Raw genomic sequence first — 26,775 nt, 5'->3', positions numbered from 1 at the left:
AACTCCCCTGAGACTGCTCGCCCACCCGTGTTCATGGAATGCTTCTCTGGCCACAGTAATTCGAAACTGCATCTTCAGGCAGCTTGGAACTAACTTCTGGGATCCCTTTCCCTGCTAGCTGTTCCCAACTTGTAGACTTGATTCTGTGACTTGTCCCTGCACAGGGATCCCCTGCACTGTTACTGTAGTGACAAGACTGGGCAGGTATGGGAGGCATGAAGGAGCGCAGAAGGGCTAACAGTGCTGCCCAGGATCCATCCTGTATCCCAGAAGCCCTGGAACAGGCAGCTGGAAGATTCTACCTCTTTTACCAAATGCCCCTGTTATCTCCTCATTCCCCCATCCCCAGAACTCCTAAGCACATGACACAGGGCACCCATCCACCTGGGAGATGTTTAATGTTTCTTAGGCTCAAGGTACAAAACACAGGGCCAATGCTATCCCCAGGAAGTCACCAAGCACCCAGTCAGCCAGGATCCTAGCCCCCAGAGCAGTGGAGCAGTGGCTCTGGGATACTTGGGTCCTTTCCTGTTTGGAGAATGTGGAAGCCATTCATTATCTCCCCTTCTCAGAAAGCCCAGGTCCAAGGGTCAGAAAGGTCCACAGTTGGACCCAGAGCAGCAGAACCCAATAGTGTCCCTGGCTAAGAAGCAGCCTGGCCCAGCTTTGTGGCCTTGGTCCTGAAAAAGGAGGAACCATCACCCTAATACCTGATCACAAAGGAAGAGAGCAAAGATTTCCCCCACTGCCCTAAAAAACTGGCTGTAGCAGCTGATGCAAGGATAAGACCTGCTCTACCTCCCACCCCAATCCCTCTGAGGACCACCAAGCCCAGCCCCTCTCTGAGCCTCACTTTCAGTGCACTAGCCCTGAGCTGGTGCTAGGGGAGGGAGTGGAGGACAGGGCAGGCCACTGACAGCTAAGGAACAATGCCCAGAGTGACCCCAGGAAAACCCACTGGGAGAAGGGGCATCAGCTATCCAAGTCTGGAACCTACCCCTAGGAGCTCCAAACAGGGCCCTGAGCCAGGAGAGGAGCCTTATAGAAAGGGAAGGCAGCAGGGGCTAGGAGGAGCAAGGATGGTGAGAGAGAGGTGTAAGGACCAGCCCACCAGACCCCTCTGACCTCTGCCCCCCCCCCCGGGGGGTTGGCTCCCAGTTACTACTTCAGTCCAGACCCCACAGGCCCCCACATCAAGCTGAGTGGGCTTCTCTGCGTGCTGTCCAGGAAGCATGTCCACAGCAGTCCCCTCCCCGAGTCCTAGGCTACAGCCGGCCGCCTTTGTTAAACTGGATGCACCAGCGGGGGTTGGCAGTGCCAGGGCTGAGATGAGTGTGGTCCTCCTGACCCATGAGCGGCTGCAGCTCCTGCTGCTGCCGGAGGTCAGCGCTACTCTCGCTGCAGGAGCGGCCAGCCATAGCCAGGCTTGGCGGGAAGGCGAAACTCAGGAGGGGATCTGAAGGCAGGGCAAGAGGGGCCTGGGACTCTTCGGTGGTCACAGGACACGGAGGCAGTGGGGTGATCGCCGGGGCCTGGGTCCAGGGCGGGGAGGCCAGGCTTTCCAGAGATGAGAAGCTCTGCTTCCAGCCTGTCTGCATGTCCACAGGCACGATCTTGGTGGTCTCTGAGGACACGTACACTGCCAGGTCCCCCTGCCCACTCTTCCAGGGGAGCTCCTTCTCCGCACAGGTTGGAGAGGGAGGAATGATGCGTGGGCTCGGGCACACCTCCAGGCTCCCTGGGGACACAGACACTGAGCTCAGTACTGACACAACAGGGTCCTTTGTGTAAGGATTTTCTCACAAATTCACATTTGTGTGAGTGTTTGAGGCCTGCCCTCCTGAAGGGAAGCACCCTGGATGGTTTTGTTGTTTCATCCCCATCACTTGGCACAGGACTGAGCACATAGTAGGTATTCAACAAATACCTTCTGAACAAATTAAAACACATGAAGCAAGCATCTGCAGGAAAGAAGGCCCATCTGCCACCAGCCCTTACCCACCTTACAGCACTGGTCTGAAAAAATCACATTGGGCCAAGCCCCATCCCAAGCAGCCAGGGTGGATGAGGGATAGCTCCAGGCTTGTGCCAAAGGCTTTGTTGCAGAGAGTTCCTACCACAGCCTTCTGGTGGGACAGAGCCCACACAAACCTACTAGCAGACTAAAGGTGGACCGCAAAGGATGACAACAAGGCCACAAAAGAGCCGAGAAATCCAGAACTGCTGGCGATGGGATTGGAGGCACAGGCTAGGCCATGAGTGAGGTCACTGCCTGACAGGAAATCTGGGGTCTTGAAAGAGTAAGTCTGAGGAAGAGGGGCCTGTGTCCCCCTACCTTCTCAGCATTCCCAAGCCAAGTGTAATGTCCTGCATACAAACTGCTCAGGATGTATCAGAAGGAGCCCTAGCCGCCCAAAGTGCTCAGCAGCCAACTGAAAGGTTGCTCCCATAAAAATGCCTACAAAACCCTGTGTGGCAGCTCTTCTCTGTTACGTCCCTCCCCAATCCCTCCCCCCCCCCCATGAAACTGACAACAATATGCATATCATAGCCCTTGGGTGATGCTATGAAAGGTTAGAGCTTCAAGTCCACCCAGAGGTGCCTAAATGAAAGGCCTGGCAACCTACTTCCCAAAAATTCAGCCACTAACAACCCAGTGGAGCACAGCTGGGGTTTCTATGAGTCAGAATCAGCTTGACAGCAAGTGGTTCAGGATGTATCTGTTCATTAAGTCCATTGTTGCTGATTACCATCGAGTGGGTTCTGACTCATAGCGACCCTGTGTAGGGCTTCTGAGGAGCAGCTGGTAGGTTTGAACCACCAACCTTGTGGTTAGCAGTCCAGTGTTTATCCTATAACACCACACCAGAACCCTAGATTATGTCCATAGCAGTCCAATAACTACTTGATTGATCACATTATGAAATACATTGATGTGGTGATTAAAAGTACAACTATATCCCTTGGAATATCTAGAATTCAAATTTATTTTTAAAATTCAGTAGCCACCTTTAGAAATGTTGGATCTGGCAAGGATCAATGGCTGCTCACATGGGTGGGAAGCTGATAGGGAACTTGATAATGGATCATTCAGGCCAATGATATCTGAACACACTGATCAATGTTAACCTAATGGTATGTGCTTCCTGATTTGATGCAATAGTAGACCATCACACTCTATGAGGTGTTCATACCAAAAAATTAAAACTGAGATCTGATCTAGATTTAGCTATCAGAAGGAAATGTTAAGTGCCGCTGTGTCAGTTCCAACTCATAACCACCTAGTATAGGGTTTCTGAGGCTGTAAATCTGTATGGGAACAGAAAACCTCATCTTTCTCCCACAGAGCAGCTGGTGGGCTCGAACCACCAACTTTATGGTTCACAGTCGAGTGCTTATACTACAGAGCCACCATGCTCTCATTGACTTTATGGGCCTGATGATTCTTTGTAATGGGGACTGTCCTGTGCATTGCAGAATATTTAGAAGCATCCCTGGCCTCTACCTCTATCCACCTCCCAGTTGTGACAACCAAAAATGTCTCTAGACTTTGCCAAAAGTCCCCTCTGGGGGACAAAATTGTTCCTCTGCCCCCACCTACAGAGAACAACTGCTATAGGTTAAGACTTATCAACTGAATGCAACATGTGGGCCTGAGTTGGATCTTTAATTGAGCAAACCTACTGTAAAAAATATGGAAACAATCAGAGAAATTTAAATAGTGATGGGACATTTAAAGTAGGATTTTAGGTATAGTGACATTGTGCTTACATGTTTGTTTGTTTTTTTACAAGAATCCTTATTTTTTTTAAGAGATACATGCTGAAGTATTTATGGATAAAATGATATCTGAATAAGTTTCAGAAGAACCCAGTGGAGAGAGGGGCATGGGTGGGGGAGAGATGAAATAAGATTGACTCTTGAGTAGGTGCCACCACTTGTCCTTCAGTTTGTCATACTGTGGTGGCTTGCATGTTGTTGTGATGCTGGAATCTATGCCACCAGTATTTTAAATGTCACAGGGTCACCCATGGTGGACACTGTTCAACTGAGCTTCCAGACTAAGACAAACTAGGAAAAAGGAGAGGGAAACTACTTCTGAATGTTTAGCTGCTGAAAACTTTATGCACAGCAGTGGAATACTGTCAGATATAATATCAGAAGATGAAAACATTATGACTAGCACCAGAATGTTGTCAGATACAGTGGTAGAAGATGAGCCCCTCAGGTTGGAAGACACTCAAAATAAGACTGGGGAAGAACTTCCTCCTCAAAGTAGAGCTGATCATGGTGATACAAATGAAATAAAGTTTTCAGGACCTTCATTTGGTGATGGGGAACAACACAAAAAATAAGGAGTCATAGCTGTAAACATGCATTAATAATCAGAACATGGAATGTATGAAGTATGAATCTAGGAAAATTTGAAGTTGTCAAAAATGAAATTGAGCACATAAACATTGAAATCCTAGGCATTGCTGAGCTGAAATGGACGGATATTGGCCATTTTGAATCTGATAGTCATATGGTTTACTCTGCCGGGAATGACAAATTGAAAAGGAATGGCATTGCATTCATCATCAGAAAGAATATTTCAAGATCTTGAAGTACAATGCTGACTATGATAGGCTAATGTGCAATACATCTACAAGGAAGATCAGTTAGTAGCATTATTATTCAAATTTGCTGTCCAGTCACTAAAGAAAATGATGATGAAATTGAAGAATTCTACCAACTTCTTCAGTGTGAAGTTGATCAAACATGTAATCAAGATGTATTGATTAGAATGTGATTAGAATATGAAGGTTGGAAACAAAGAGGAAGGATCAGTAGTTTGAAATAAGGCCTTTGTAATAGAAATGATGCTGGAGATCGCATGATAGAACTTTGCAAGACCAATGACTTCTTTATTGGAAATACGTTTTTTAAACAACAGAAAAGACGACTATATATATGGACCTCACTGTTGGGAGCAGCTGAGCCGAAGGTCCCTGACTTGAGGATAGTTTAACTGAAGGATTGCAACTGAACAGTTGTGGACTAGAAACTCATGCTGCTTCCAAGTCAAGCTCCACCCCTGAGGAACTTGCAGGGCTACCTCAGGGGACAGGGAACTTGCAAGGTCTTTCCTTGTATTTAGCTATGTCCTTCAGTTCAGCCTGCGCAACATTCTAGCTGCCCTAATCAGTGTTCCAGCTAGCTACTACAAGTTACAGTTTTTCTGATAAAATTCCGCTTACTGCTGGCTCCTTCAGTACAAGATGTTCTGGACTCCTTACCCTCCCTCAAGCACCTCCCCTTAAGCTGTGTATAAAATAAACTCGCTGCCTTGGTCTGTGTCACAGTATCTCCATCAGAGTACTGCGTCCCACCTCATCCCAACTTTACTATTTCCAAATGTGTCTTGTGTCTTTCTTTTATTTCTCATCTCCCCTCACCCCTACTTGGGTTTAATCTCTCTTTGCGGGTTCCAGAGAAAAACCAATTGTCAGATGCGGCAATTGGCCTCAGGACCTCACCAGATGGAATACACAGGAATCAAACTGACTACATCTGTGGGAAGAGATAATGGAAAAGCTCAATATCATCAGCCAAAACAAGGCCAGGGGTAGACTATCAATTGCTCATATGCAAGTTCACGCTGAAGCTGAAGAAAACTGAAATAAGTTCATGAGAGCCAAAATATGACCTTGAGCCTATCCCATCTGAATTTAGAGATCATCTCAAGAACAGATTTGATGCATGACACACTAATGATCAAAGGCCACAAGGTGACATCAAGAACATCATACAAGAAGAAAGCAAAAAGTCATTAAGATGACAAGAAAGAAAGAAAAGACCAAAATGGATGTCAGAAGAGACTGAAATTTGCTCTCCAGCATAGACTTGCTAAAGCACATGGAAGAAAAGAGGAGGTAAAAGAGCTGAACAGAAGATTTCAAAGGGCAGCTCAGGAAGACAAAATATTATAATGAACTATACCAAGACCTGGAGTTAGAAAACCAAAAAGGATGAATTCCTTCAGCATTTCTCAAGCTGAAAAAACTGAAGAAAGAAAGTCAAGCTTCGAGTTGCAATATTGAAGGATTCCATGGTGTGGCACTGTAGAACAAGCAATGGACTGCAAGTTTGGTTTGAACCAAAGGTCAGCCTTTCAAGTTCAACCAGCCACTCCTTGGAAACTCTATACAAGGTCACTATGTAAGTCAGGACCAACTTGATGGCACTTAACAAAACATGGACAAAATATTGAATGATGAGGAAAGCATCAAAAGAAGATGGAAGGAATACACAGAGTCAATGTACCAAAAAGAAATGGTCAATGTTTAACCATTTCAAAAGGTAGCATATGATCAAGAGCCAATGGTACTGCAGATAGTACACACTTGACCTGGATTCAATGACTGGATGATCAGAGCTCAACTAGAAGAAGAAAGAAGAGGAAAAAAAGAGTAATCTGATACAATGAACTTGACCTACACCTTTGGATGCAGTAGCTCAAAAAAGGGAACAAGTCTTTACAGCAAGGATCATTCCCACCCCCTCCATACATAGAGTAGACAGGGATGGGCAACTTGGACATTGGCTACCCAAAGTTGGGGGGCTACAAAGGCAAGAAGTGACTGGCTTACAAGCTTTCAAGAGGGAGCCTAGATCCAGAGGGCGTGGAGGAAGGTAAGTAGGATCTCCACTAAGTAGTATCTAATCTGTCTAGGCAGGGCTGATGAAAGGAAATGCGGATAGGTCTTTTGTTGATACAATAGTGAATAATTGTTATCAGGACTGATTGTGAAGGTTGTAAAGGTAGACGTTTTGTAGCAAGGTGGGGAGTGATTAACTTTGCAGTCTAGGAGCGGAGGTCCCTCCCATCAAGGGAGAAGAGCCGAGAGCAGGACCCTATTTAGAGAAGCAGTGACGCCAGAGATGGAGGCAGAGACGATGACATGGAAAGATGGAGCAGCTGGGGACTTTACTTTAGACCCAGAGAGGGAGGGGGGCTGTGTGCTGACAACCAGTGGGGGGGAGGGGGGGGGCAGGCTTGCAGGGTATACCCTTTTGTTGGTTGGAGGGGATTGTAACCATGGCAATGAAAAGATATATGATAGGATGAATGTAAAAATGTAAAACTAATGTTCTCCCATGTAAACAATCACATAATTCACAATAAAACGTTAAAAAAAAAAAAAAAACAGAATTGAACCAAAACTAATCCCTTAGGTCACCTTGTAGCTACATAACAAATTCTCCTTAAAATCATCTCTGTAAAACCAATCACAGTCAACAATCACTTTTAAACAAAGACAGGACTGTAAGGGGGGTAGGGAAATTATATTAATGGAAACAGAACAAAGAGAACGGAAATAATGAAAATGTTCCTGCATTGTGAAGAATGTAACCCATGTCACTGAACAGTTCGTGAAGAAATTATTGACTGGGAACCTTAACTCTGTACACCTGCACTGAAAACACAATAAAATAATATATTTTTAAGAGACACCTGAGGGTGCTTGGGCCAAGCAGCAGTGATAGTTAGTATTAGGAGTCAAGTAGATCTTTGCAAATGGAAACACATATGTTTTTTATCCGTGATAATTCCACAGTGATGAACTCAGGCTCCTCCTCCAGGTCATGCTGCCGCCCTCACCAGGGGCTCGAGCTGAGGACAGCTGTGCTGAGCATGGTGGAAACAGAGCTGCATTTAGGTTTCCTTTCTCCCTCATGCTCCTCACCACACTGTGAAGGGGGCAGTGTGGCCCTGAAAAGATTGTTGCCTTTGGAGTCTGATGGTCAAGGTCAGATTCTAATTCTGTTATGTGGCACTAAATGACACACAGTTCCATAGGCTCTGTGAGAATATGCCAGGTGTCTGAAATAAAGGAAATGCTCATTAAACACTAATTGGTAATTGGAGTCCTGGTGTGTCACTGTAGGATCAGCACTGGACTGCTAACCACAACATTGTTGGTTCAAACCCACCAGCTGCTCCTTGGAAACACTATACAGGGTTGCTATGAGTCAGAACTGACTCGATGGCACTTAATAAATATATTGGTGGTGGGGGTGGTTCTGTGTCATCAAGTCAGTTCCAAACTCACGGGTTTCCGATGCTATAAATATTTACAGGAGCAGAAAGCCTCATCAGTCTCTCACAGAGCAGCTGGTAGATTTGAACTGCTGACCTTGAAGTTAGCAGCCCAACTTGTAACCTTCTATGCCACTAGGGCTCCTTAGTGAATATATTGTTGTTAAGTGCTATCACGTAGGTTCTAACTCATAGCAACGCTGTATAGGGTTTTGAGGAGTGGTTGCTAAGTTTGAACTGCCGACTTTACAGTTCACACTGACCTTGCGGTCCAGTGCTTATCCTACAGCGCCACACCAGGACTCTGGTGAATATATCAGTGACTAGAAAAAGGGAGTTGTCTGGAGTAGAGCCCATGAGTGAAGAGTAAGGATCTGACTGCGCAGCCCAGATTGCTCCGGAAGGGAAGGAGGCAGGGAGGATGCCATTACCTGAAACCTTGCCCTTCTGGAGAACCTCACTAGTAGCCCGAGCCACAAAGATGATCCCCTCGTCGTCCTCTTTCTCTGTCTCCGAACTGTCGCTTTCCTCCTCCTCCTCCTCTTCCTCCTCAGACTCCACAGTTAATATCACAGCAGCTGGATGAGGACAAGAACAGAGTGGGGGTGACCAGTCCAGCAGCTGCCTCAAGGTGCTACCCATTCAGCTGGCAGCTCCCTGTCCACCAAGGCAGAGCCCATGGTTGTTGGAGCCACCCGTTGCTTCCTTTGCTGGATCAGCCTACTGCCTCACGTTCCTCACCAGACTGTGAAGGCAGCAGCATGGATAGGAATGCTGGGACAGGGTGGGGGCTTGAGAGGAAAGGAAAAGGGACTGCTGAGCGAAGAAGGCAAGACCCTGAGTCAGACCTTCCAGCTCTCCCAGCCTCTCCTCTCAGGTTCAAATCCCATCATCAACTGAAAACGGGAGCATCTGAGAGCTGGAAGGCCACTGGATCCCTGTCCTTCAAAGCCCAGACCAAGCTTCCCCTTCTCCACATGACACCTTTCCTATGTTGCTCAAGTCCTGAGGGCCTGTAATCATAGTCATCAATCACCTCCTGTCACCTAAGGCCCCAGAACTCTTTTGAGCATTCCCAACTCTGAAATAATGTTTGTCCATCTAGTCCCAGAGGGCAAGAACAAACCCTGCTCACAGTGCTGAATGTACCACAGAGGGCCTCCAGGATTCTAGCTTATGGGCTTCTGCCCTTTCCCTCTCATCCGCAACCCCACCCCTGCTCCCTGCTTGCCTGTGTCCTGAAAGCCCAGGTCTCGAGGCGGCTTCCCATTTGTAGTCTCAGTGTTAGCCACACCGTCCTTCTGAGGACCAAGAAAGAAAGCCTGAGCCTCTCACCCTGGCTCCCAGACCCCAACCTTGTCCTCTGGAAGGGTCAGCAGGACAAATTTTTCTGATGCAGCAAGGAGAGAATTTGTGTCTGGGTTGGTCAAGACGAATGGTTCTACCATTCTTTGCCAGCTAGGTAAGAATTGGTAGAATCTGAGTGCCCCATGCCCCAGCAAGAGCTCTGGATGCTTTTGTTTTGGCTGAATTAGGGGTGCATGGAATTGCACATTAAGGCAGGTCCTACTGCCTCTCAGCTAAGAAGATGATCTGGGTTCCAGGAAAATCTTAAGAGGGAATCCAAACTGCTGCAATAAGTGAGTCCCCCAGAGGGATATCCAACTAGGGCCTGTCTTAGCTGGATTCTAACCCTTGGGGACTCAAGACTGCCTGTCAGCCTCCACCCCCAAACAGGAATCCAGGAAAGGACATGCCTTCTTGCGGCTAGCCTTGCGGAGTCGCAGCTTGCTCTTGGTGAAGCAGATGTTGTGCTTGGTGGACTTGAAGGACTCCAGCCGCCGCTTCATGTTCTGCTGGAAGACCTCTTTGTCCTGGCGCTCTTGCGTATCCTCTGAGATGAAGTGGCGGCTACAGCTGGCTTTATACTGGCAATGACAGCACCACTCTGCCATGCGGCTAGGTGCCTTAGCCTTCTCCAGGGACCCCCACCCACAGCCCCAACACACTCACCACAAACCCTTTCAGCAGCATTTTCCAGAAGTAGTAGCCATGGATTCAATTTTTTAAATAAATAAAATAAATCCATGGGGAGGTAGGACCAGCCAGGGGACTCTGTAGTCAGAATTCACTGGGAGAAAACCTGTCCTCATCCCAGAACTTAGCCTCCCAACATTTTATGTTGCTTTGTTAACAGGGTTAGCAAATTTCCAGATAATAGGAATCTGAGGAGATATTTGATGGCAAAAATAGGATCCAACTAATGGAATGAGCTAAGGCAAATAAGATGACACTTAACAGGGATATGCAATATTTTTCTTTGCACTATGGGATAAAGCACAAGTTTGGCAGTTCAAGCTCACCAGCCACTCCTTGGAAACCCTATACAGGGTCGCTATGAGTCGCAACTGACTCGACGGCACTTAACAACAACAATACCCCATAAGAACTAAGGAGCCCTGGTAGTGTAGTGGATCATGAGCTGGACTGCTAACTGCAAGGTCAGCAGTTCAAATCTACCAGTAGTAGTGGAGTAGTGGCTCCATGGGAGAAAGATGAGGCTTTCTGCTCCTATAAAGACTTACAGCCTCGGAAAACGTATGCGGGGCTGCTATGAGTCGGAACCAACTCCATGACACACAAATACCACCACCGCATAAGAACTGGTTAAACTGAACCAGTTGGATCACTCTTACACACACACACACACACACACAGATAACTAATCATTATGCACTTCCTGATGTGATATAATAAAAAGTATACAGCATCCCTGATCAGGGAATACAGGGGACGCAGGAACATGTTAAAGAGCACACCTGGAATACAATCAGTAGAACCTAGAAAATGGGCAGTATCTCCAAGACAAAATATTCAGTTTCTTCAATAAACAGCAAGAAGGGGAAGAAAGAACTATAATCATTTTTTTTTTTGGAGGGGGGGTTGGGTTTTAATGATGCCACATGTATTTACCAAATGCAAAGTGTGGCCTTTATTTGGATCCTGATTTGAACAAACCAACTGTAAAAAGATATTTATTGAATACCAACTAAGTATTTAATGAGAAGAAGGCATTATTATCGTAATTTTTTTGTAAGTGATAACAGTACTGTGGTTTTATAAACATTTTTTAAAAAGAATTCTTCCCATCTAGAGACAAAGATTAGACTATTTAGAGATGATAATTGGGGTTTTCTTTAAAATAATAGTGTGGGTGAGGTGTGGTGGGAATAAGTATTGGAGGGTAATGGATAAATGGATAAATGGGAGTTAATTATTTCATTCTCTAGTTTGTATGATTGGAATTTTCCGCTTAAAAAAAAAACCAGGCTGGAGGAGAGACAGTTTTATAGCCATTGACATAAGGAAGACATGGGGAGTGGGCTGATTGTAAGGACAATAGGACAATAGTGGGGGGGAGGGCAGGGTGGTGAGAGACCATAGTAGAAGAAGGATTTTCTAGGCTGAGGAAAGAGAATAGCAAATTCCAGAATGAGAAAAGTAACAGCCCCTCTGCCCTGCTTCAGCCAATCACACTCAGAGCAACACCTCCCACTCTGGGCCGCATTTCTTAAAACCAGAGAAGACACACCAGGATGGTGCAGGAGACCATAGATTATGGCCTGAGGGCAAGAAACCCTGGGAGGAAGCTGTCTGCAAACCTTTAAAGACTTATTATGCAGAGCCTCAGAGAGTCAAATAGGAACAGTGGGAAGCCAATTCTGTCTCAAGTAGAGAAAGAGCCTTGACTACGGAGACTGCCAGAAATGGTCATGGCAGAGATTAGGGAGTCCTGGTGTGGTGCTGTGGGTTAAGCACGGGACCAAAGATAGGTGGTTCAAACTCAACAGAAGCTCCTCCTTGGACACCTTATACAGGGTCTCTATGAGTCTTAACAACAATAGCAACAAGCTACCAAGTTCAGAGAGGTTTGAGGTAATGGCTTGCTGCCCCCTTGTGGGGGTTACACCAGATTCCTTCCTAGATGAGCTGGGTTCTCCCAGCCCCAAAGCTTTATGATTTGTATCGGGCTGTTGTTAGGTGCTATCGAGTTGGTTCCGACTCATAGTGACCCTGTGTGCCACAGAACACAATAGTGCCTCACAGTTTCATGTTTGAGCCTATCTTTGTTCAGTCCATCTCGTTGAGGGTCTTCCTCTTTTCCACCAACCCTCCACTGTACCAAACGTGATGTCTATGCTACCAAAAACACTACACTTCCACATGCTAGCTGGTCCCACAGACTTCCTCAGCACTCCTGCACCTGCCTGTGGCCCCATCACTCGCACAGTTATCCACAAGGGCCACCCATCTAGTTCTGTGTGCACCTCTCCCTTCCCCCAACACCCAGTTCTAAACTGCAGTGTTTTACTCCAGCTTCCCAACTGGCTCTGGGCTCATCCCTCTAATTCCATCTCCACTGTGCCACCAGAGAAGGCATCCAGAAATGGTGCTTACAGCAGGTGAAAATTTTTCTCAAAAAACAAGACAAGAAAGCCAAAGGTTTCTTCTCATTACCATCTACAAGCTAAAGCCCACATTCTCCAACTGGACACTGGCAGTTGTCCCCATGCTGGCACCACCACCACCTCTCCAGGCCCTCCCCCTGGAATTCTTGCACCCTGCCTGCTCTCACCCTGCGGCGGGGCTTGTAGAGGCCTCCGCAAAGCAGATGATGCATCACAGCGTCCTCCCGGTCCCGGCCACTGCGCACCGTGTCAATCGCCTGCAGATCCAGACAGGCTCCACTACCACTCTCTCTCCTGTAGGGGGCGAGGAGGCAGTTGCAGCCGGGAGTAGGAGACCCAGGCCAGGGGAGGGCAGAAACAAAGGGGTGACAATTCTTCGCTAGAAGGGATTTGGCCAGAGGGCCTGGTGGAGAGGGACTTCAGGAAGAAGAGGGTTCAGGACTCACAGCAGGTTGGTGACAGAAGTTTCTGCCACAGAACTGCGGCTGGGCATCGAGGGCAGAGTGAGCCCCGTAGAGGACAAGACATGGCCTCCCTGAAGCAGGGGCCAAGAAAGAGGTCAGATGGAAGGTGGTCCAGACAGTCAGAAGGATAGTAAAAAGAATAAGAAGAGTTAACACTAGTTTTGCTCTTTTGATGTGCCAAGTTCTGTACTAGGCACTTTACAGATTCATTAAATCCACAAAACTCTATGATACAGGTATGCATATTCCCTCTCTTTTACAGTTGAGGAAACTGAGGCTCAGAGAGGATATGTGACTGACCCAAGGCCACAAGTTTATACGTGATAAGAATTTAACTCATTTGCTGACTCGAGAGTCCAGCTATTTACTGCATTTCTCTGCTGTCTGCCAGACTCCGTTAGGACCCCGGCAGGCCCATTCCGCAGCTGATCTTGTGTCACAAGATCATGGAGCCAGCTGGGAATTCCTAACACCCCAATGGAGCCTGCCTGTTTATTGCTCCCTCCAACCCCAACCCTGCTCTGCTAGCCCTCTGCCTACCCACCTCTGGCTGCTGACCCACCTGGTCCACAAAGCTGATGGCATCCCGGATGTTGAGCCTGTAGTACACATCCCAGATCTGGTCCCGGATGCGGTAGGCTGACCGCCGCATCAGCAGCTGACTCAGGTATTTCTTGTCAAACTGTTCCCACCTACAAAGGATGCCAGGCCCGGCCATGAGTGTCATTCCCAAGGCCCACTCAGCTGACCCTTTCTCATATGGGGTAGGGCCACCACCCGTACAGGCCTGGCTCTCCTTGTGTAGGTGACGGGAATCTCAAGGCCAGTCCCTGCCCCTATGGAATGTACAGTGTTAGGGAAGTCCACAACTAACAGAAGCCATTACAAATAACTGTGAAATTAAAACCATGACAAGAATTATAAAGGAAAATTATCGAGTGTATTGGGATTTGTCTTAGACAGGAAGGACAAGGGAGTTCTCCCTATGGAATTAATGCGAGTGGAGAGAGCCACAGGAGGAGTAGAAGTAGACAAAGGATAACCAAGAGAGAGCACGAGGGCAATATTGCAAAGTTCCAATGATGGTAGGGAAATGGTGAGTCCAAAGGTTAGAATGCAAGGTCTCTGTGATTTGCAGGCAGAGGGCAGAGCACAATGTGACTGGGAATCTGGCAGGGCCAGGCAGGCCACACTGAGGAGTCTTATCATGAAAGAACTGGGATGCCACTGAAGGGTTCTGGCTCCCAAGTGTGATACACAGCTCATGCTTCCCTGGCTGGTGGGGCTGCTGCTACTGAAGGAGCCTCGGGGGCAGCTCCCTCACCTGTCCCTCCAGTAGTGATAGCCATGGTGCCCCACAACGTCCTCCACTGCAGCCAGTATGTGGTCAAAAGTCTAGGAGAGGGGTGGGCAGGGGGACTGGATCAGGACTCTGCCCAGAATCAAAGGTGGGAGGGAAGGACAGGCAGATGGAGGGGTTCTGGTACCCACGTGCTCATGCAGCTCCTGGTTCAGGGTGGGTTTGTGATGCTCACTCCTCTTCACCTTGAGCCACTTGACCAGTGGCTTGATGGTCAACCCCTGAGGACAGGCAGTAGGTGAGCCCTGTCCTAATCCATTCCCTGCTGCCTTCCTCTCCCCATAGTTAGGCCTCAGCTGTTCTGCCCCAACCTTACTGCACTCAAAGTCAAGGTCCCTACATCACCCAATGGGAAAAGAAGCCCTGGTCCCACCAACTCCAAGACTCCTCCAGGGCCTCCCAGACCCTCTTCCTACCCACCTGCACGATGACTGTGAAGAAGACCACCACAATAGTGGTGGCCACAAAGTAATCCTTGGCAGGGACCTTGGTCCTATCCAGTAGGATGACGAGAGCAAAGGCCACAGCCCCCCGCAGGCCCCCATAGGACATCACCACCTGGTCAATCTTGTCCAGAGGGACCAACCGGAACTGATTGAGCACCCACGTCTGCAGGACTACGCCTACAGTAGGAGGGAGGCCAGCAGGAGCAGGGTGTTGGAAGTGGAGGGCACTGGGAATGGGAGGTATCAAGGATCCAGGCTGAGGTCTTAAAGGGGCTGGGAGAGGTAAGTAGCAAGGGGAGGCTTAGGAGTTGACAGGGATGGGGACTCAGGTTGAGGGGTGAGCTGCAGGGGGTGAGGTTAATCAGGGCAGGAAGGAGAGTGGGAAAGCAGAGGGTTCTGACAATACCGAGGGCTCGGAAGAACAGGATGAAGATGAGGGTGCCTAGCACCAGCCCAGAGTCCCAAGCCCACTTAGAGGAGTCCACAGCTGAGATGCCGAGCAGCATGAAGATGACAGTCTCGGCACAGCTGGCGAGAGTCTTCATTGTGTACTTGACAGCTGTGCGCGACTTATGGGAGATGTTGGCTTCCACGTACTTTTTACAACCCAGGCCACACATGGTCACCCTGGAAGAGGAACAGAAAGAGCGGGCAAGTGAGGAGGGTGGCAAGGCATGGCCTCTGGGGTCTGAACATGCTGCAGGAGAGGGGTTGCCCATCATAGGATAACAGACTCTAGAGCTAGAGTCTAGAGAGGTATGGGACACACACAGCAAGCAGTTAGTGGTGGTCTTGGGAGATGAGCTGCCAGGAGGCACCTTTTGCAGTGCTGGGACCTCGAGAGCCAGTGTCACCTGTTCTTGGATTTCACTGCCAGCTCAGCCCAGACCCCAGTGAGTACTTTCACTAGGGGATGATTGGGTTCTGGGGTATTCAGGACAGTTCTGGAGACCGATTCTAGAATGTTACCTGAGGCTCACCATCTCCCCAGGGGAGTTGAAAGCTCCTGGTACTACAAGGACTAAGGGAAACCAAAGGACTCCTCAGGGTTCTGCTTCTGTCCCTCTGAGGAACAACCTTCTCCAGTGCCCCCTCCCAATTATCTGCTTGCAAAGGCCCTCAGGACTCACGCAAGAATGGCAGAGAGCGAGGCCATTTCAGCAGTGAGGTAGGCGGCATAAGCAAGGAGGAAGACCAGCAGCGGCTCGATGATGCGGACCCGCTTGGTGAAGCGTGTGGTCAGGGCCAGGAGGAAGGCAAAGACTAAGCCCACGGCTGCCCCGCCCAGACTGACCACAAACAGGGAGGCTGAGGGAGGAGTGGGTTGTCAGCATGACCCCTGGCCGGGACCCCACCCAGTCTGATGAGACTAGCAGATAGTGGAGGGTGATGCCCACCACACTCCCTGGGGGTCAGGTTCCCATGGAAAGCCCCTTCTACTCTGATTCTCAAGACCTCAGTTCTCCATAGAGGAGAGAAGGGAGTGAGGCCGACCCCGAACAGCCTCTTCCGTCCTGATGCCAGGGTGTGGGGCCTCAGCAACCCAGGGGACGGAGACCTCCAATGCCAGCTGAGAAGGGGAAATACTGACCGACTCCCTTCAGATAGTCAGTGGCCTGCACGTTGGCAGAGCCCATCTCCACAAAGGAGTTGCAGACTTTGTACAGCACCTGAGTGAGAGGAATCAGGAGTGAGGAGGGAGCAGCACGGAGACTGCTAAGACCATCCTTCACCCCCCAGGAGCCCAGTGGAAAGGGTCTGAATCAATCCCCAAGCCGTCAGAGCATGGCAGCCTGGGGTCAGGGAATGGCAGCCAGCCACATGCTCTCACCACAGTGACTGCATCATTGAGCAGGGACTCGCCAAAGACAATGATAAAAAGTGTCTCGTTGACATGGACCTCCTCAAAGACAGCCAGCACGGCCACAGGGTCCACCGCTGAGATGAGGCTCCCAAACAGCAGGAAGTCCAGCAAGCCAGCCTGTACCCTAGGGGCTTTGGAGGGAGAGACAGGGGACAGACCAGTAATGAGTGAGGGTGAGCCAGTCTCCTACAGCTGCCACCTTCTCACTGAGAGGAACCAGGATAGCGGGCAGACCCTTGGCCTACACCTAAGGTCTGGAAGGGTGAGACTGGCTCAGTCACCTCTGTGAGCCATGCCTACCTCACAAGAACCAAACCCAATTAAACCCACTGCCATGGAAACTCACTTCCAACTCATGACCCTCTAAACCCAAAGCAAACCCACTACCATTGAGTCAATTCTAACTCACAGTGACCCATTGTTGTTGTTGTTGTGACGTGCCATCGAGTCAGTTCCGACACATAGAGACCCTGTATAGGGTTTCCGAGGAGCAACTGGTGAGCTTGAACCACCAACTTTGCAGTTCAAATGGCTTTGCAGTCTAGCATATTAACCCACAGCGCCACACCAGGACTCCTCCCTAAGGTTTCCAAGACTATCAATCTTTGTGGAAGCAGACAGTCTCATCTGGTGGGTTTGAACCAATGTCCTCATGGTTCACAGCCCAACATTTAACCCACTGTGCCACCAAAGCTCCTTTACCTCACAAGACTGCTGTAAAAATTAACCCAGGAAATGACAAGGAGAACTCTATGTAGCCTAAGATGCTAAAATGACACTGGTAAGCAAAAGGGCAACACCAGACGCTGGGCTGGAAATGGGCTGCTGGCTGACTTTATCAGGGAGAACAAAAGGCAGCACTTCCTTCCTGTGTTTCTTGGCCTAAGGGATGTGAGGCTCACAGGTCTCAGCAGGAGGGGGAGGGGCCATCTTATCAGTTTAGGGCTTAATGTAGTATGAAAATATAACAGCACACAGCCTCTCGGAACCTCATCTGTAAATTGAACATAAGAATTTATTATTTAGCCAGTATCTAATACATAGTAAGGAGCTCTGGTAGCGTAGTAGTTACAAATCGGGCTGCTAACCTGAAGGTCGGCCATTCAAAACTACCAGTGGTTCTGCAGGAGAAAGATGAGGCGTTCTGCTCCCATAAAGATTTACAGCCTCAGAAACCCTGTCACTATGAGTCAGAACTGACTCCATGGTACTTAACAACAACAACAATACATAGTAAGCTTCCAGATATTATTAAGTGCTGTCCAGTCAGTTCTGACTCATAGCAACCCTGTAGAAGGTTTCCAAGGAGAGCCTGATGGGGATGAACTGTTAACCTTGAGGTTTGCAATCCACTGCTTATCCTATAGTACCATACCAGGATTCCATCAAATATTATTTATTAATAAGGAGTCTAGTGATGCTATGAGTTAGCTGTTGTGCTGCTAACTGCAAGGGCAGCATTTACATGAGAAAGATGAGGCTGTGCTCCCATAAATTTTTGTAGTCTTGGAAACCCTCCATAGGGTCACTAGGAGTCAGAATCAACTTAATATCAGTGGGTTTGGTTTGATGTGCTGTTATGAGACAGATAAAGCACTGGACCACAAGGTCAGTGGTTCAAACTCACCAGCAGCTCCTTGGAAACTTTATACAGGGTTGCTATGAGTCTGAACTGCCTTAACAACAACAGCATTATAATTATGGTCTGACATCCTCCCTTCCCTTCCTGCCTCAGAGACTTCACTAACTCATTGAGGAAAACAGGTTGGGGTCCCCAGGTAGAAATTGCAAACCTTCTTTTCTGCCTTGAAAAAAGGCTGAATTGCCAACATTCTAGGGCAAATGGATTTCTCAGGGCAGGAAATGAAGAAGGGAGCAGGGCAGGCAGCCTAAAAGCAAGGAGCCTCAGAAACATAGGGCCTTCCTGTTAACCCTGGGCATGTGGTCAAATGAATTCAAGGGGCTAATCCATATTTTATAGTGCCCATTCCAAAGAAAGGTGATTCTACAGAATGCAGAAATTATCAAACAATATCACTGGCTCATGTAATTAAAGTTTTACTGCAGATAATTTTTAAACTATTATAGCAGTACATCAACAGGGAGCTAATAGAAATTCAAGCTGGATTCAGAAAAGGATTTGGAATACAGGATATAATTGTTGACTTAGATGGATCCAGAGAAGACCAGAAGGATGTTTACTAGTGTTTTATTGACTATGCAAAGGCATTCGACTATAGGGATCATAACACGCTATGGATAACATTAGCTTGTTATGATCCATATGTAACAAGAATGGGAATTCCAGAACACTTACTTGTGCTCATGTGGAACATAGACCAAGAGGCAGTTGCTGGAGCAGACCCAGAAGATACTGCATGGCTTAAAATCAAGGAAAGTGTGCATCAGGGTTGTATCCTTTTACCATACTTCTTTAATCTGTGTACTGAGCAAATAATCAGGGAAGACTGGATTACATGAAGAAAAACATGGCATCTGAATTGGAAGAAGACTCATTAATAACCTGAGATATGCAGATGACACAGCCTTGCTTATTGAATGTGAAGAGGAGTTCAGGCACTTCTTGATAAAGACCAGAGAACACAGCTTTCAGTGTGGATTACAACTCAATGAAAACAAAAATCCTCACAACTGGACCAGTAAATAACATTAGGATAAACAAAGAAATGATTGAAGTTGTCAAGGATTTCATTTTACTTAGATCCATAATCAATGCTCGTGGAAGCAGCAGTCAAGAAATCAACTGATGGACTGCAAGAGTAAAGAATGTCACTCTGAGGAATAAAGTGTGTTTGACCCAAGCTATGGTATTTTCAATCGCCTCATATATGTATGAAAGCTGGACAGTGAATAAAGAAGAGGGGAGAAGAATTGATGCATTTGACAAATCTCTACAGTGAGGATCATTCCCACCCCCTTGGTACACCGGGTCGACAGAGATGGGGAACTTAGACATTGGCTACCCAAAATGAGGGGACTACAAAGGCAAGAAGTGACTGGCTTACAAGCTTTCAATAGGGAACCTAGCTCCAGAGCATACAGGGAAAGGTAAAGCCTCCAGTGAATTGTTTCCAACCTGTCTGGATGGGGTTAATAAAAGGACTCCAGTGGTTCAACAGGGAATGATTGCTCTCTGGTCTGACAGAGTGTTGGAAAGGTAAATGTAAATGTAAATGTTTGGTAACAAAAGGAGGGGAGTGGCTGATTTTGCAGTCCAGGAAAGGAGATCCCTGGGACCATCAAGGGAGAAAAGGGAAAGTGAAGTGTGAGACACTGGGGATGGAGGCAGAGACAATGAAGTGGACAGAAGGAGTGGCTGGGGACTCTGGACTCAGGAAGGGAGAGGGGTTGCGTGCTGGCAGCCCGGGGGCAGGCGTGTGGGGTGTACCCTTTGATTGTTGGATGACACATGCAGGAGATTGTGATCGTTGCAATGAAACAAAGTACTATATATCGATGAATGTAAAGATAATGTTCACCCATGTAAACTAACACATAATTCACAATAAAAACTTTTAAAAAAATAAGAATTGATGCATTTGAATTATGGTGCTGGTGAAGAATATTGAAAGTACCATGACAAAGAATCTGTCTTGGAAGAAGTACAGCCAGAATGCTCCTTAGAAATGAAGATGGGGAGACTTCGTCTGGAGACTTGTTTAATATATTTTGGACATGTCATCAGGATAGACCAGTCCCTAGAAAAGGACATCATGCTTGGGTCAGCAAAAAAGAAGAAGCAGACCCCCCAACGAGATGAACTGACACAGTGGCTGCAACAATGAACTCAGACATAACTAACTACAACTATGAAGATGTCGCAGGACTCGGTACGGTAGTATTTTGTCCTGTTGTATGTGTTGTGCTTGCTGTGAGCTGGGGCCAACCTGGGGGCACGTTAAAACAACAACAACAATCCACCCAATGGGATAAATTATACCCAACAGGGCCGTTAGGAAGAGTCAGTAAGTTAAGGAGGAACACCTAGTATTGTGCCTTGTACTTTATAGATACACAATATGTATTTCTTAATCAGAGTAATCAAAGTAGAAAACCAGCCTGACATGGCCTAGGCAGAGCCAAGATGAGCTGTGCCTCTGGGGAGCAGGGCTGGCAAATGGCAGTTTGGTAACAAAGGGCAGGAGACAGCCTCCACAGCCCACACACTGCTGGGAGCCAGGCCTGCTCAGCTGGCATCCCGCAGAGCCCAGACAGGACTGGCAGAGACCTAACTCAGCTGGAGGCCCATCCGTAGTGGTGTCTCATACCCCAGGTGGAAGGGATCTATGTCAGGGCTCCAGATTTGAAGAGGGAAGTAGGGTGATTAGGTAGCAAATCCTCCTTCTGCCAACCCAGGTCTTAGTCACTTACCCACAAGTCCAGCCTGCTGCAGGCCCCAGAGGGCAGCTCCTGTTGTAAAGGTATTCCAGAGGGTGCCCACCACGGCATAAGTGAGGATGGCACCCAAGTTGTCAAAGAACAGCCGGCTGGGCATGAAATAGCCAGAGTCTAGCACGATAGGAGGCAACAGGAAGAGGAAGAAGGTGCCTGGTTCTAGTTGGTACTCAGCTTTCTTGGCAACGGCCAAGACAATGCCCCCCAGCACCAGGCCCAGCAAAATCAGCAGGCAGCTCTCAGGGACCAGAGACGTCACCTTCCGGGACAGGTGAAACACTACAAAGCAAGAAGAGGACGGCAGGAGGCGTCAGTTTAGGGGACACTCACACACACCCAGCTGCAAGTTACCCACAGTCAGGACCCCTGACCCAGGTACCAAGAATCTCTAACCTTCAGGGCTACGAACCTTCTCCTCCTGCCAAATCTGCCTATTTCTTGGTGATCCTGTCATGCCTCAGCATGCCTAGTCATGCCTAGTCCTTTCCCGGCTTTTTCCCCTGGAAATACTGTCTCTTCTCTACTCTCATCCTCGGGGAACCGCGCCTTTCTTACATTTCTCTAGCTTCCCTTATCCATGATCTGAAGTTCAGCAAATGCTACCTGGTATATTTGTATGCATAATATATCTATAAAACCGTTCTGAAATCAAGCTGTCTGTGCTTAAATCCTTGTTGCTGTTGTTGTTAAGTGCCATCCAGTCAGTTCCCACTCAAAGTGACTCTGTATCGGGTTTCCGAGAGTAGCTGGTGAGTTTGAACTGCCAACTTTGTTGTTCATGCTTATCCTACAGTACCACACCAGGACTCCTTTAAACCCTAGCCCCTCCATTTTCCATGACCTTAGGGCAAATAACTGCACCTCTCTGACTTTCAGTTTTTTTTATCAGCAAAAGAGAAATAAAAATAGTAATGCTCTCATAGGACTGTTTGAGCATTTAATAAGATAATCTACTCAAATCAGTTAGCATAGCATCCTTTAGTAAACACTCAATAAATGTTACCCAAAAAACAAAACACAACTAAACCAGTCTCTGTGTCAATTCTGACTTATGGTGACTTTTCATCTTATAGAGTAGAATTGCATGCCATGGCGTTTTCAAACACTAGGGCCCTTTGGAAACAGATCACCTTGGGGTGGATTCGAATTACCAACCTATTGGTTAGTAGTAGGATGCTTAACTGTGCCACGCAGGGACTCCTTCAATAAATGTTACCTGGTATGGTGCTGCAGGAGAATGCACTGGACCACAAGGTTGGTTTGAACCACAAGGTCAGTGGTTCAAACTCACCAGCCACTCTTTGGAAACCCTATACAGGATCCCTAAGTCGGAAACCCTATGCAGGGTCGCAATGAGTCAGAACCAACTGGATGGCACTTCAATAACAAAAACAACGCCAGCCATACCTGTCCAAAGCCTGACTTTATTCCTGAATCTCACCTTCTACTCTTCACACTCAATTATATTAAGGACTCCTGGTGTGGCACTACTGTAGGGTCAGCACTGGACTGTGAACTCCTCAGCATTTAACAGGGTAAGTACTCGACCCCAAGATCAGTTTGAACCACAAGGTCAGCTGTTCAAACTTACCAGTCACTCTTTGGAAACCCTATACTCCGTCACTATGAGTTGGAATCAACTTGACGGCACTTAACAACAACAACAACAATTATAATAAGGAGCCCTGGCAGCACCGTGGGTTAAGCATTAGACTGCTAACCACAAAGTTGGAGGATCAAACCCACCAAGTCAGGTGAACAATGGCTACTCCCATAAAAACCTAGTCCCTGAAAGCCTATCTAAAGTCTGTATGAGTTGGAATCAACGATTTATTATTATATTAGGAACTCTGGTGATTCAATGATTAAATGTCTCCCTGCTAACCAAAAGGTTGGCAGTTTGAACCCACCAGCTTGCTCTGTGGGAGAAATATGTGTAAGTGAGCGTTAATGATTACAGTCTAAGAAACCCTATGGGGCAGTTCTACTCTGTCCTATAGGGTCTCTATAAGTCAGAATAGACTTAACAGCAGTGAGTATTATATTATTATGCCCTGCCTCCCTTTCTAGACCATAATGTACATTATCCATCCCAGGAGCATTGGAGACCTCATAGCCCAATGTGCTTTTCATTATGAGTCTACTCCTTAGCGTTGAGTTTAGCAGTCAAAAGACCTCTAGGTCTTCTCCCGGCTCCTCACTTTCTGTGTGGTCTCAGACAAATTATTCAATTCGCCTAACTTCAATTTTCTATAATATGGGAACAATACCCAACACAAAGGGTGAGGACTAGCCTAGTGTGATGTCAGACACACATAGCAGATGGCCCACAAACATTCATTAAATATGACTCTGGGAGCAAATAACAAATCTGTCCCTAGGAAAAGAGAAGGGGGTAAGGAAAGAGTTTCTAGCAGGATAGCCGGCTCTTGTCTCATAAAATAAACTCTTTGGCTCTCCCGTAAGCCCAGAGACATCACATCTCTTCCCACAGACTCCCTGGGAGAAGATTCCATGTCAGCTTGTATGAGACCCTAGGCCAAGGCAGTGCCCTTTGGAAGTTGTACCCACAGGGCCTAGGGCAGTGGCTGGCACATTGTGAAATCTATAGAAAGATTTGTTGAATAAAAAAGAAAACAAATACATTCCTAGCAATGAAACTGAGGAATATGTTCTTAAACGTTCTGCTTCTCTCTCCCCTCCTCTCTGAAGATTTTTTTGGCTACAAAGGAGGCTCTTCTGCCTCCAAAGGATGTGTCACCCAAGCTAGAAAAAGCACTATGACTTATGGAGGAAACTACCGTTGTCGCTCTAAACCTCAAGTAAGACAAGAAGCCTCCTGCAACTCAGACTTTTCAGCAAGCCCAATTTCATTTCCAAATCATGAGGCTCCACCCACTTCTCTCCCGGAGCTCAGGTGCCTCTCGGTGAACCTCCCACGATCGTTACTACCTTGTGTTCTCCCATTTTCATTACTACCTTATATCCTTTCATTTTCATCTCCAGAGTATGTACTAACTTCCCCCCTTCCGTGCAGGACCCATCGTGAAAGCTTGCTCTCTGGCAGAACCAGGTCGCTGAGACATTTCGAGCCCTACTCTCCTTTATTATGAGTCCCCGGCTGCTGGCTGCTAGCGCTCCTGCCCAGCCCCCTCCCCACAGCCAGCAATGTGTACGCAGACGGGCGGGAGTCACTTTCTAGGCTAAGTGATTCCTGCTTGAAGGCTGCATTGGGAAACTGGAGTACAGGCTGTGCCAGCATAGATGGGGAGTGAGTAGCAACGCTCAGCTATAATTAGTCACCCCCACAGCAGAGCCTGCACACCAGGGAGAGGGAGGAGGGGTCTTTGCTGGGAGGAGGGACCTCTGGCTGCTCTGGAGGGGGAGGAAGGGGCAGAGGCAAGGAAACGCAGCTCTATTCAGGGAAAGAGTCTGCAGTACAGCTTTCAATGTGGTCAGGGCTGGAGGAGGCTGGGGATGTACACGCATCTAGTAACGCAGCTCTGATGATGAAGTTTCCTACATTCTGAAGTGGGAAGATTGTGGATCTGATTTGGGGACAAATAGGGGACCTCAGTAAGTGGGAGCACTGAATGGCTAACGAAAACGTGTCAGCTAAGTATTCCAGAGGGATGGGCAGTGATATGTGGTCTCCAGGGAAGGCGGCTTCCTGGGGACCAGAACGTCTAGGTTCGTTGGAGAATGTCATCCCAAATTTACCCCACTGGCAGAGAGGTCCTGAGAGGCTGGGGAGCGAGGAAGACTTACTGTAAAGAGACGAAGGGAACGAAGAGGGGTCTTTGAGGCGAAGGAGCATAGGGATGGGGATGGAGGCGAGCTGGGGCAACCCTTGGGGATGGAGAATCCTCGGAGCTCCCACTAGAGAAAAGCGGCACTGGGTGAGAGTACGGATTTGTGGACTCGAACCCGAGAAGACCCGGGGCGGTCCGCTGCCAAATGCCGGCCTGACGCGCGCACACACGCACTCACCGATCTTAGCCAAGCTGGCCACCAGGATCCACAGGGCCACCAGGTAGGGCGCCTCTACCTCGTGCCACTGCCAGCGGAAGAGCGCCAAGCCTGGAGGAGGCTCGCCCGGCGTCCCCGGCTCCAGGGTGCGTTCTTCGGTTGTCTCGGCCCCTGCCAGGGGCAGCCCGAACAAGGATAGTGCGGCGCGCAGCATCCTACCGCCTGCCCAGCCGTCCTCCCGACACCGCACGGCTGCCGGCCCCGCGTCGCCGCTGTCGCCTACCGGGCGCCCCGGCGTCACAGGCACGTGGGGTTCGCTCCCCCCAATCCCGACTCGAATACCCCCCAGTCAGGTCCGGGATCGAGACTCTGCTCCGGGCGGCTGGAGTCGGGACCCCCTTTCCTCCTCTCCTCTAAACGCTCCTCTGCTCTGGAAATTCCCCAGTGCAGCCCTCTACCTGCTCCGTGAGTCCGCTCCTCCAAGCCTCCCCACACTCGGATTCAGAGAGGTATACTGCCACGGCCCTCCAGGGCACCACGACGTCATGCCCACAGGAGGAGTCAGTCCGTAGCCGGAGAGTCTGGGGTCCACCGGGTGGGAAGACGTGGCGCCTTCACCCGAGTGGCGCCCCTCAGCCAGCTCCAGCTGCCAAGGCCGCGATCTCGTGAGAACAGCAGGGGGCGGTGTGTGGTCATCTTTTGCGCCGCCAGCGCGGGAATGGGACCCCCTTCTGGCTCTGAAACCCACCCAGAGCCGCGCACGCGCACTGGGAGTGCCTAAAAAGCGTGGTGGACTACGCGGTTTCCAGAAACCCCAAGGCTCAAACTGGGCCCAGCTCATTCCAAGCTGAGAACGAGGCTCATTTCTCGAATTGAGTTATCTCATCTCGTGTTTTCCATGAAACCAGGGGGAATTTATCTCACTTTTTTGCCTAAACTATGGAAAACCCAACAGCTCGATTCGCTTCAAACTAAAAGGGATTCAGTCAACTTTCCCCCCAAATCTGAGGGATATCCTCATCTCCCCCAAAACTGAGGAGGGCCATCTCCATTTCTCATACAATCTGAGGGACACGGATCCTACTTCTTCCTCAAAACAGAGGAACGTGTTCTCTTTTTCCTTCAAACTGACAGTCATCCCAACAATTTACCAGAACAGACGCCCTCTTCTTCCCCTAAAGGGAAGAACTTGTGGGAACTGACCCAATCTCTTCCTTCTGAGTGAGATCCCCCTCACTTTTTGCTCCAAAATGAAAGGGATCCATCCCACCACTTTCCCCAAATAAAAAAATCTCATTCACTTCATCCTTCAAACTGAAGGGAGACTTGGCCAGCATCTGAAGAAACGTTCTTCTTCACCTGTCCTAACACCCGTGGAAGAAAGCAGCTTGAGCGTTCCAAAATCCAAAGAAAGACACCGGGTCCGCACCCTAAAGCTCTCGAAGGCGGGACCCAAACGCGGGCTTCCAGCCTTCTCAGCCAGTGAACTAACGGAATCATGACTAGGCCCTCCAATTGGCTGGCTGCAAGCCCCGCCTCCGGCAGTGATTGCCCCCCTACCCCGCACATTTCAGGCCTCCTTCTTGTTTCCGCCCCACTGTTCGGTCCGCCCCCATCTAGCTCCGCCCCTTCTGCTTCGTCTAGCTGAGTCCGACACACAGAACTTGTCCCGTAGCCGCTGCGGCGGGTCGGGACCCAAAGGTG

At 48.5% G+C, this 26,775-nt stretch overlaps 1 protein-coding gene across 1 annotated transcript; it reads right to left on the bottom strand.

Moving 5' to 3' along the window:
- Positions 1-1,265: 1,265 nt before the first annotated feature.
- Positions 1,266-25,344, bottom strand: SLC9A5 (solute carrier family 9, subfamily A (NHE5, cation proton antiporter 5), member 5). The gene is made up of 16 exons (XM_006863608.1): positions 25,093-25,344; positions 21,079-21,381; positions 16,654-16,817; positions 16,414-16,492; positions 15,953-16,130; positions 15,229-15,449; positions 14,797-14,999; positions 14,508-14,597; positions 14,341-14,411; positions 13,579-13,708; positions 12,999-13,087; positions 12,720-12,846; positions 9,841-10,011; positions 9,315-9,384; positions 8,515-8,661; positions 1,266-1,738 (listed from the first exon to the last, which is right to left on the bottom strand). Exons 1-16 carry the CDS (start codon positions 25,283-25,285, stop codon positions 1,266-1,268), a joined length of 2,709 nt encoding a protein of 902 aa, XP_006863670.1. The 5' UTR covers positions 25,286-25,344.
- Positions 25,345-26,775: the final 1,431 nt, after the last annotated feature.

The sequence above is a fragment of the Chrysochloris asiatica genome, unplaced genomic scaffold (assembly GCF_000296735.1).
Source record: "Chrysochloris asiatica unplaced genomic scaffold, ChrAsi1.0 scaffold00055, whole genome shotgun sequence".
Taxonomy (NCBI): Eukaryota; Metazoa; Chordata; class Mammalia; order Afrosoricida; family Chrysochloridae; genus Chrysochloris; species Chrysochloris asiatica.
Note: the sequence above shows the minus strand (reverse complement) of the source record. Positions and strands in the feature narration are given on the sequence as shown.

Excerpts from the sequence above, each read along its gene's own strand:
- SLC9A5 (XM_006863608.1), bottom strand. The coding sequence starts at position 25,285 with ATGCTGCGCGCCGCACTATCCTTGTTCGGGCTGCCCCTGGCAGGGGCC. Across the intron at positions 21,382-25,092 it reads GGCCAGCTTGGCTAAGATCG|TGTTTCACCTGTCCCGGAAG; the intron begins GTGAGTGCGTGT and ends CTTGCTTTGTAG. Across the intron at positions 16,131-16,413 it reads TGACTATCTGAAGGGAGTCG|CCTCCCTGTTTGTGGTCAGT; the intron begins GTCAGTATTTCC and ends CTCCTCCCTCAG.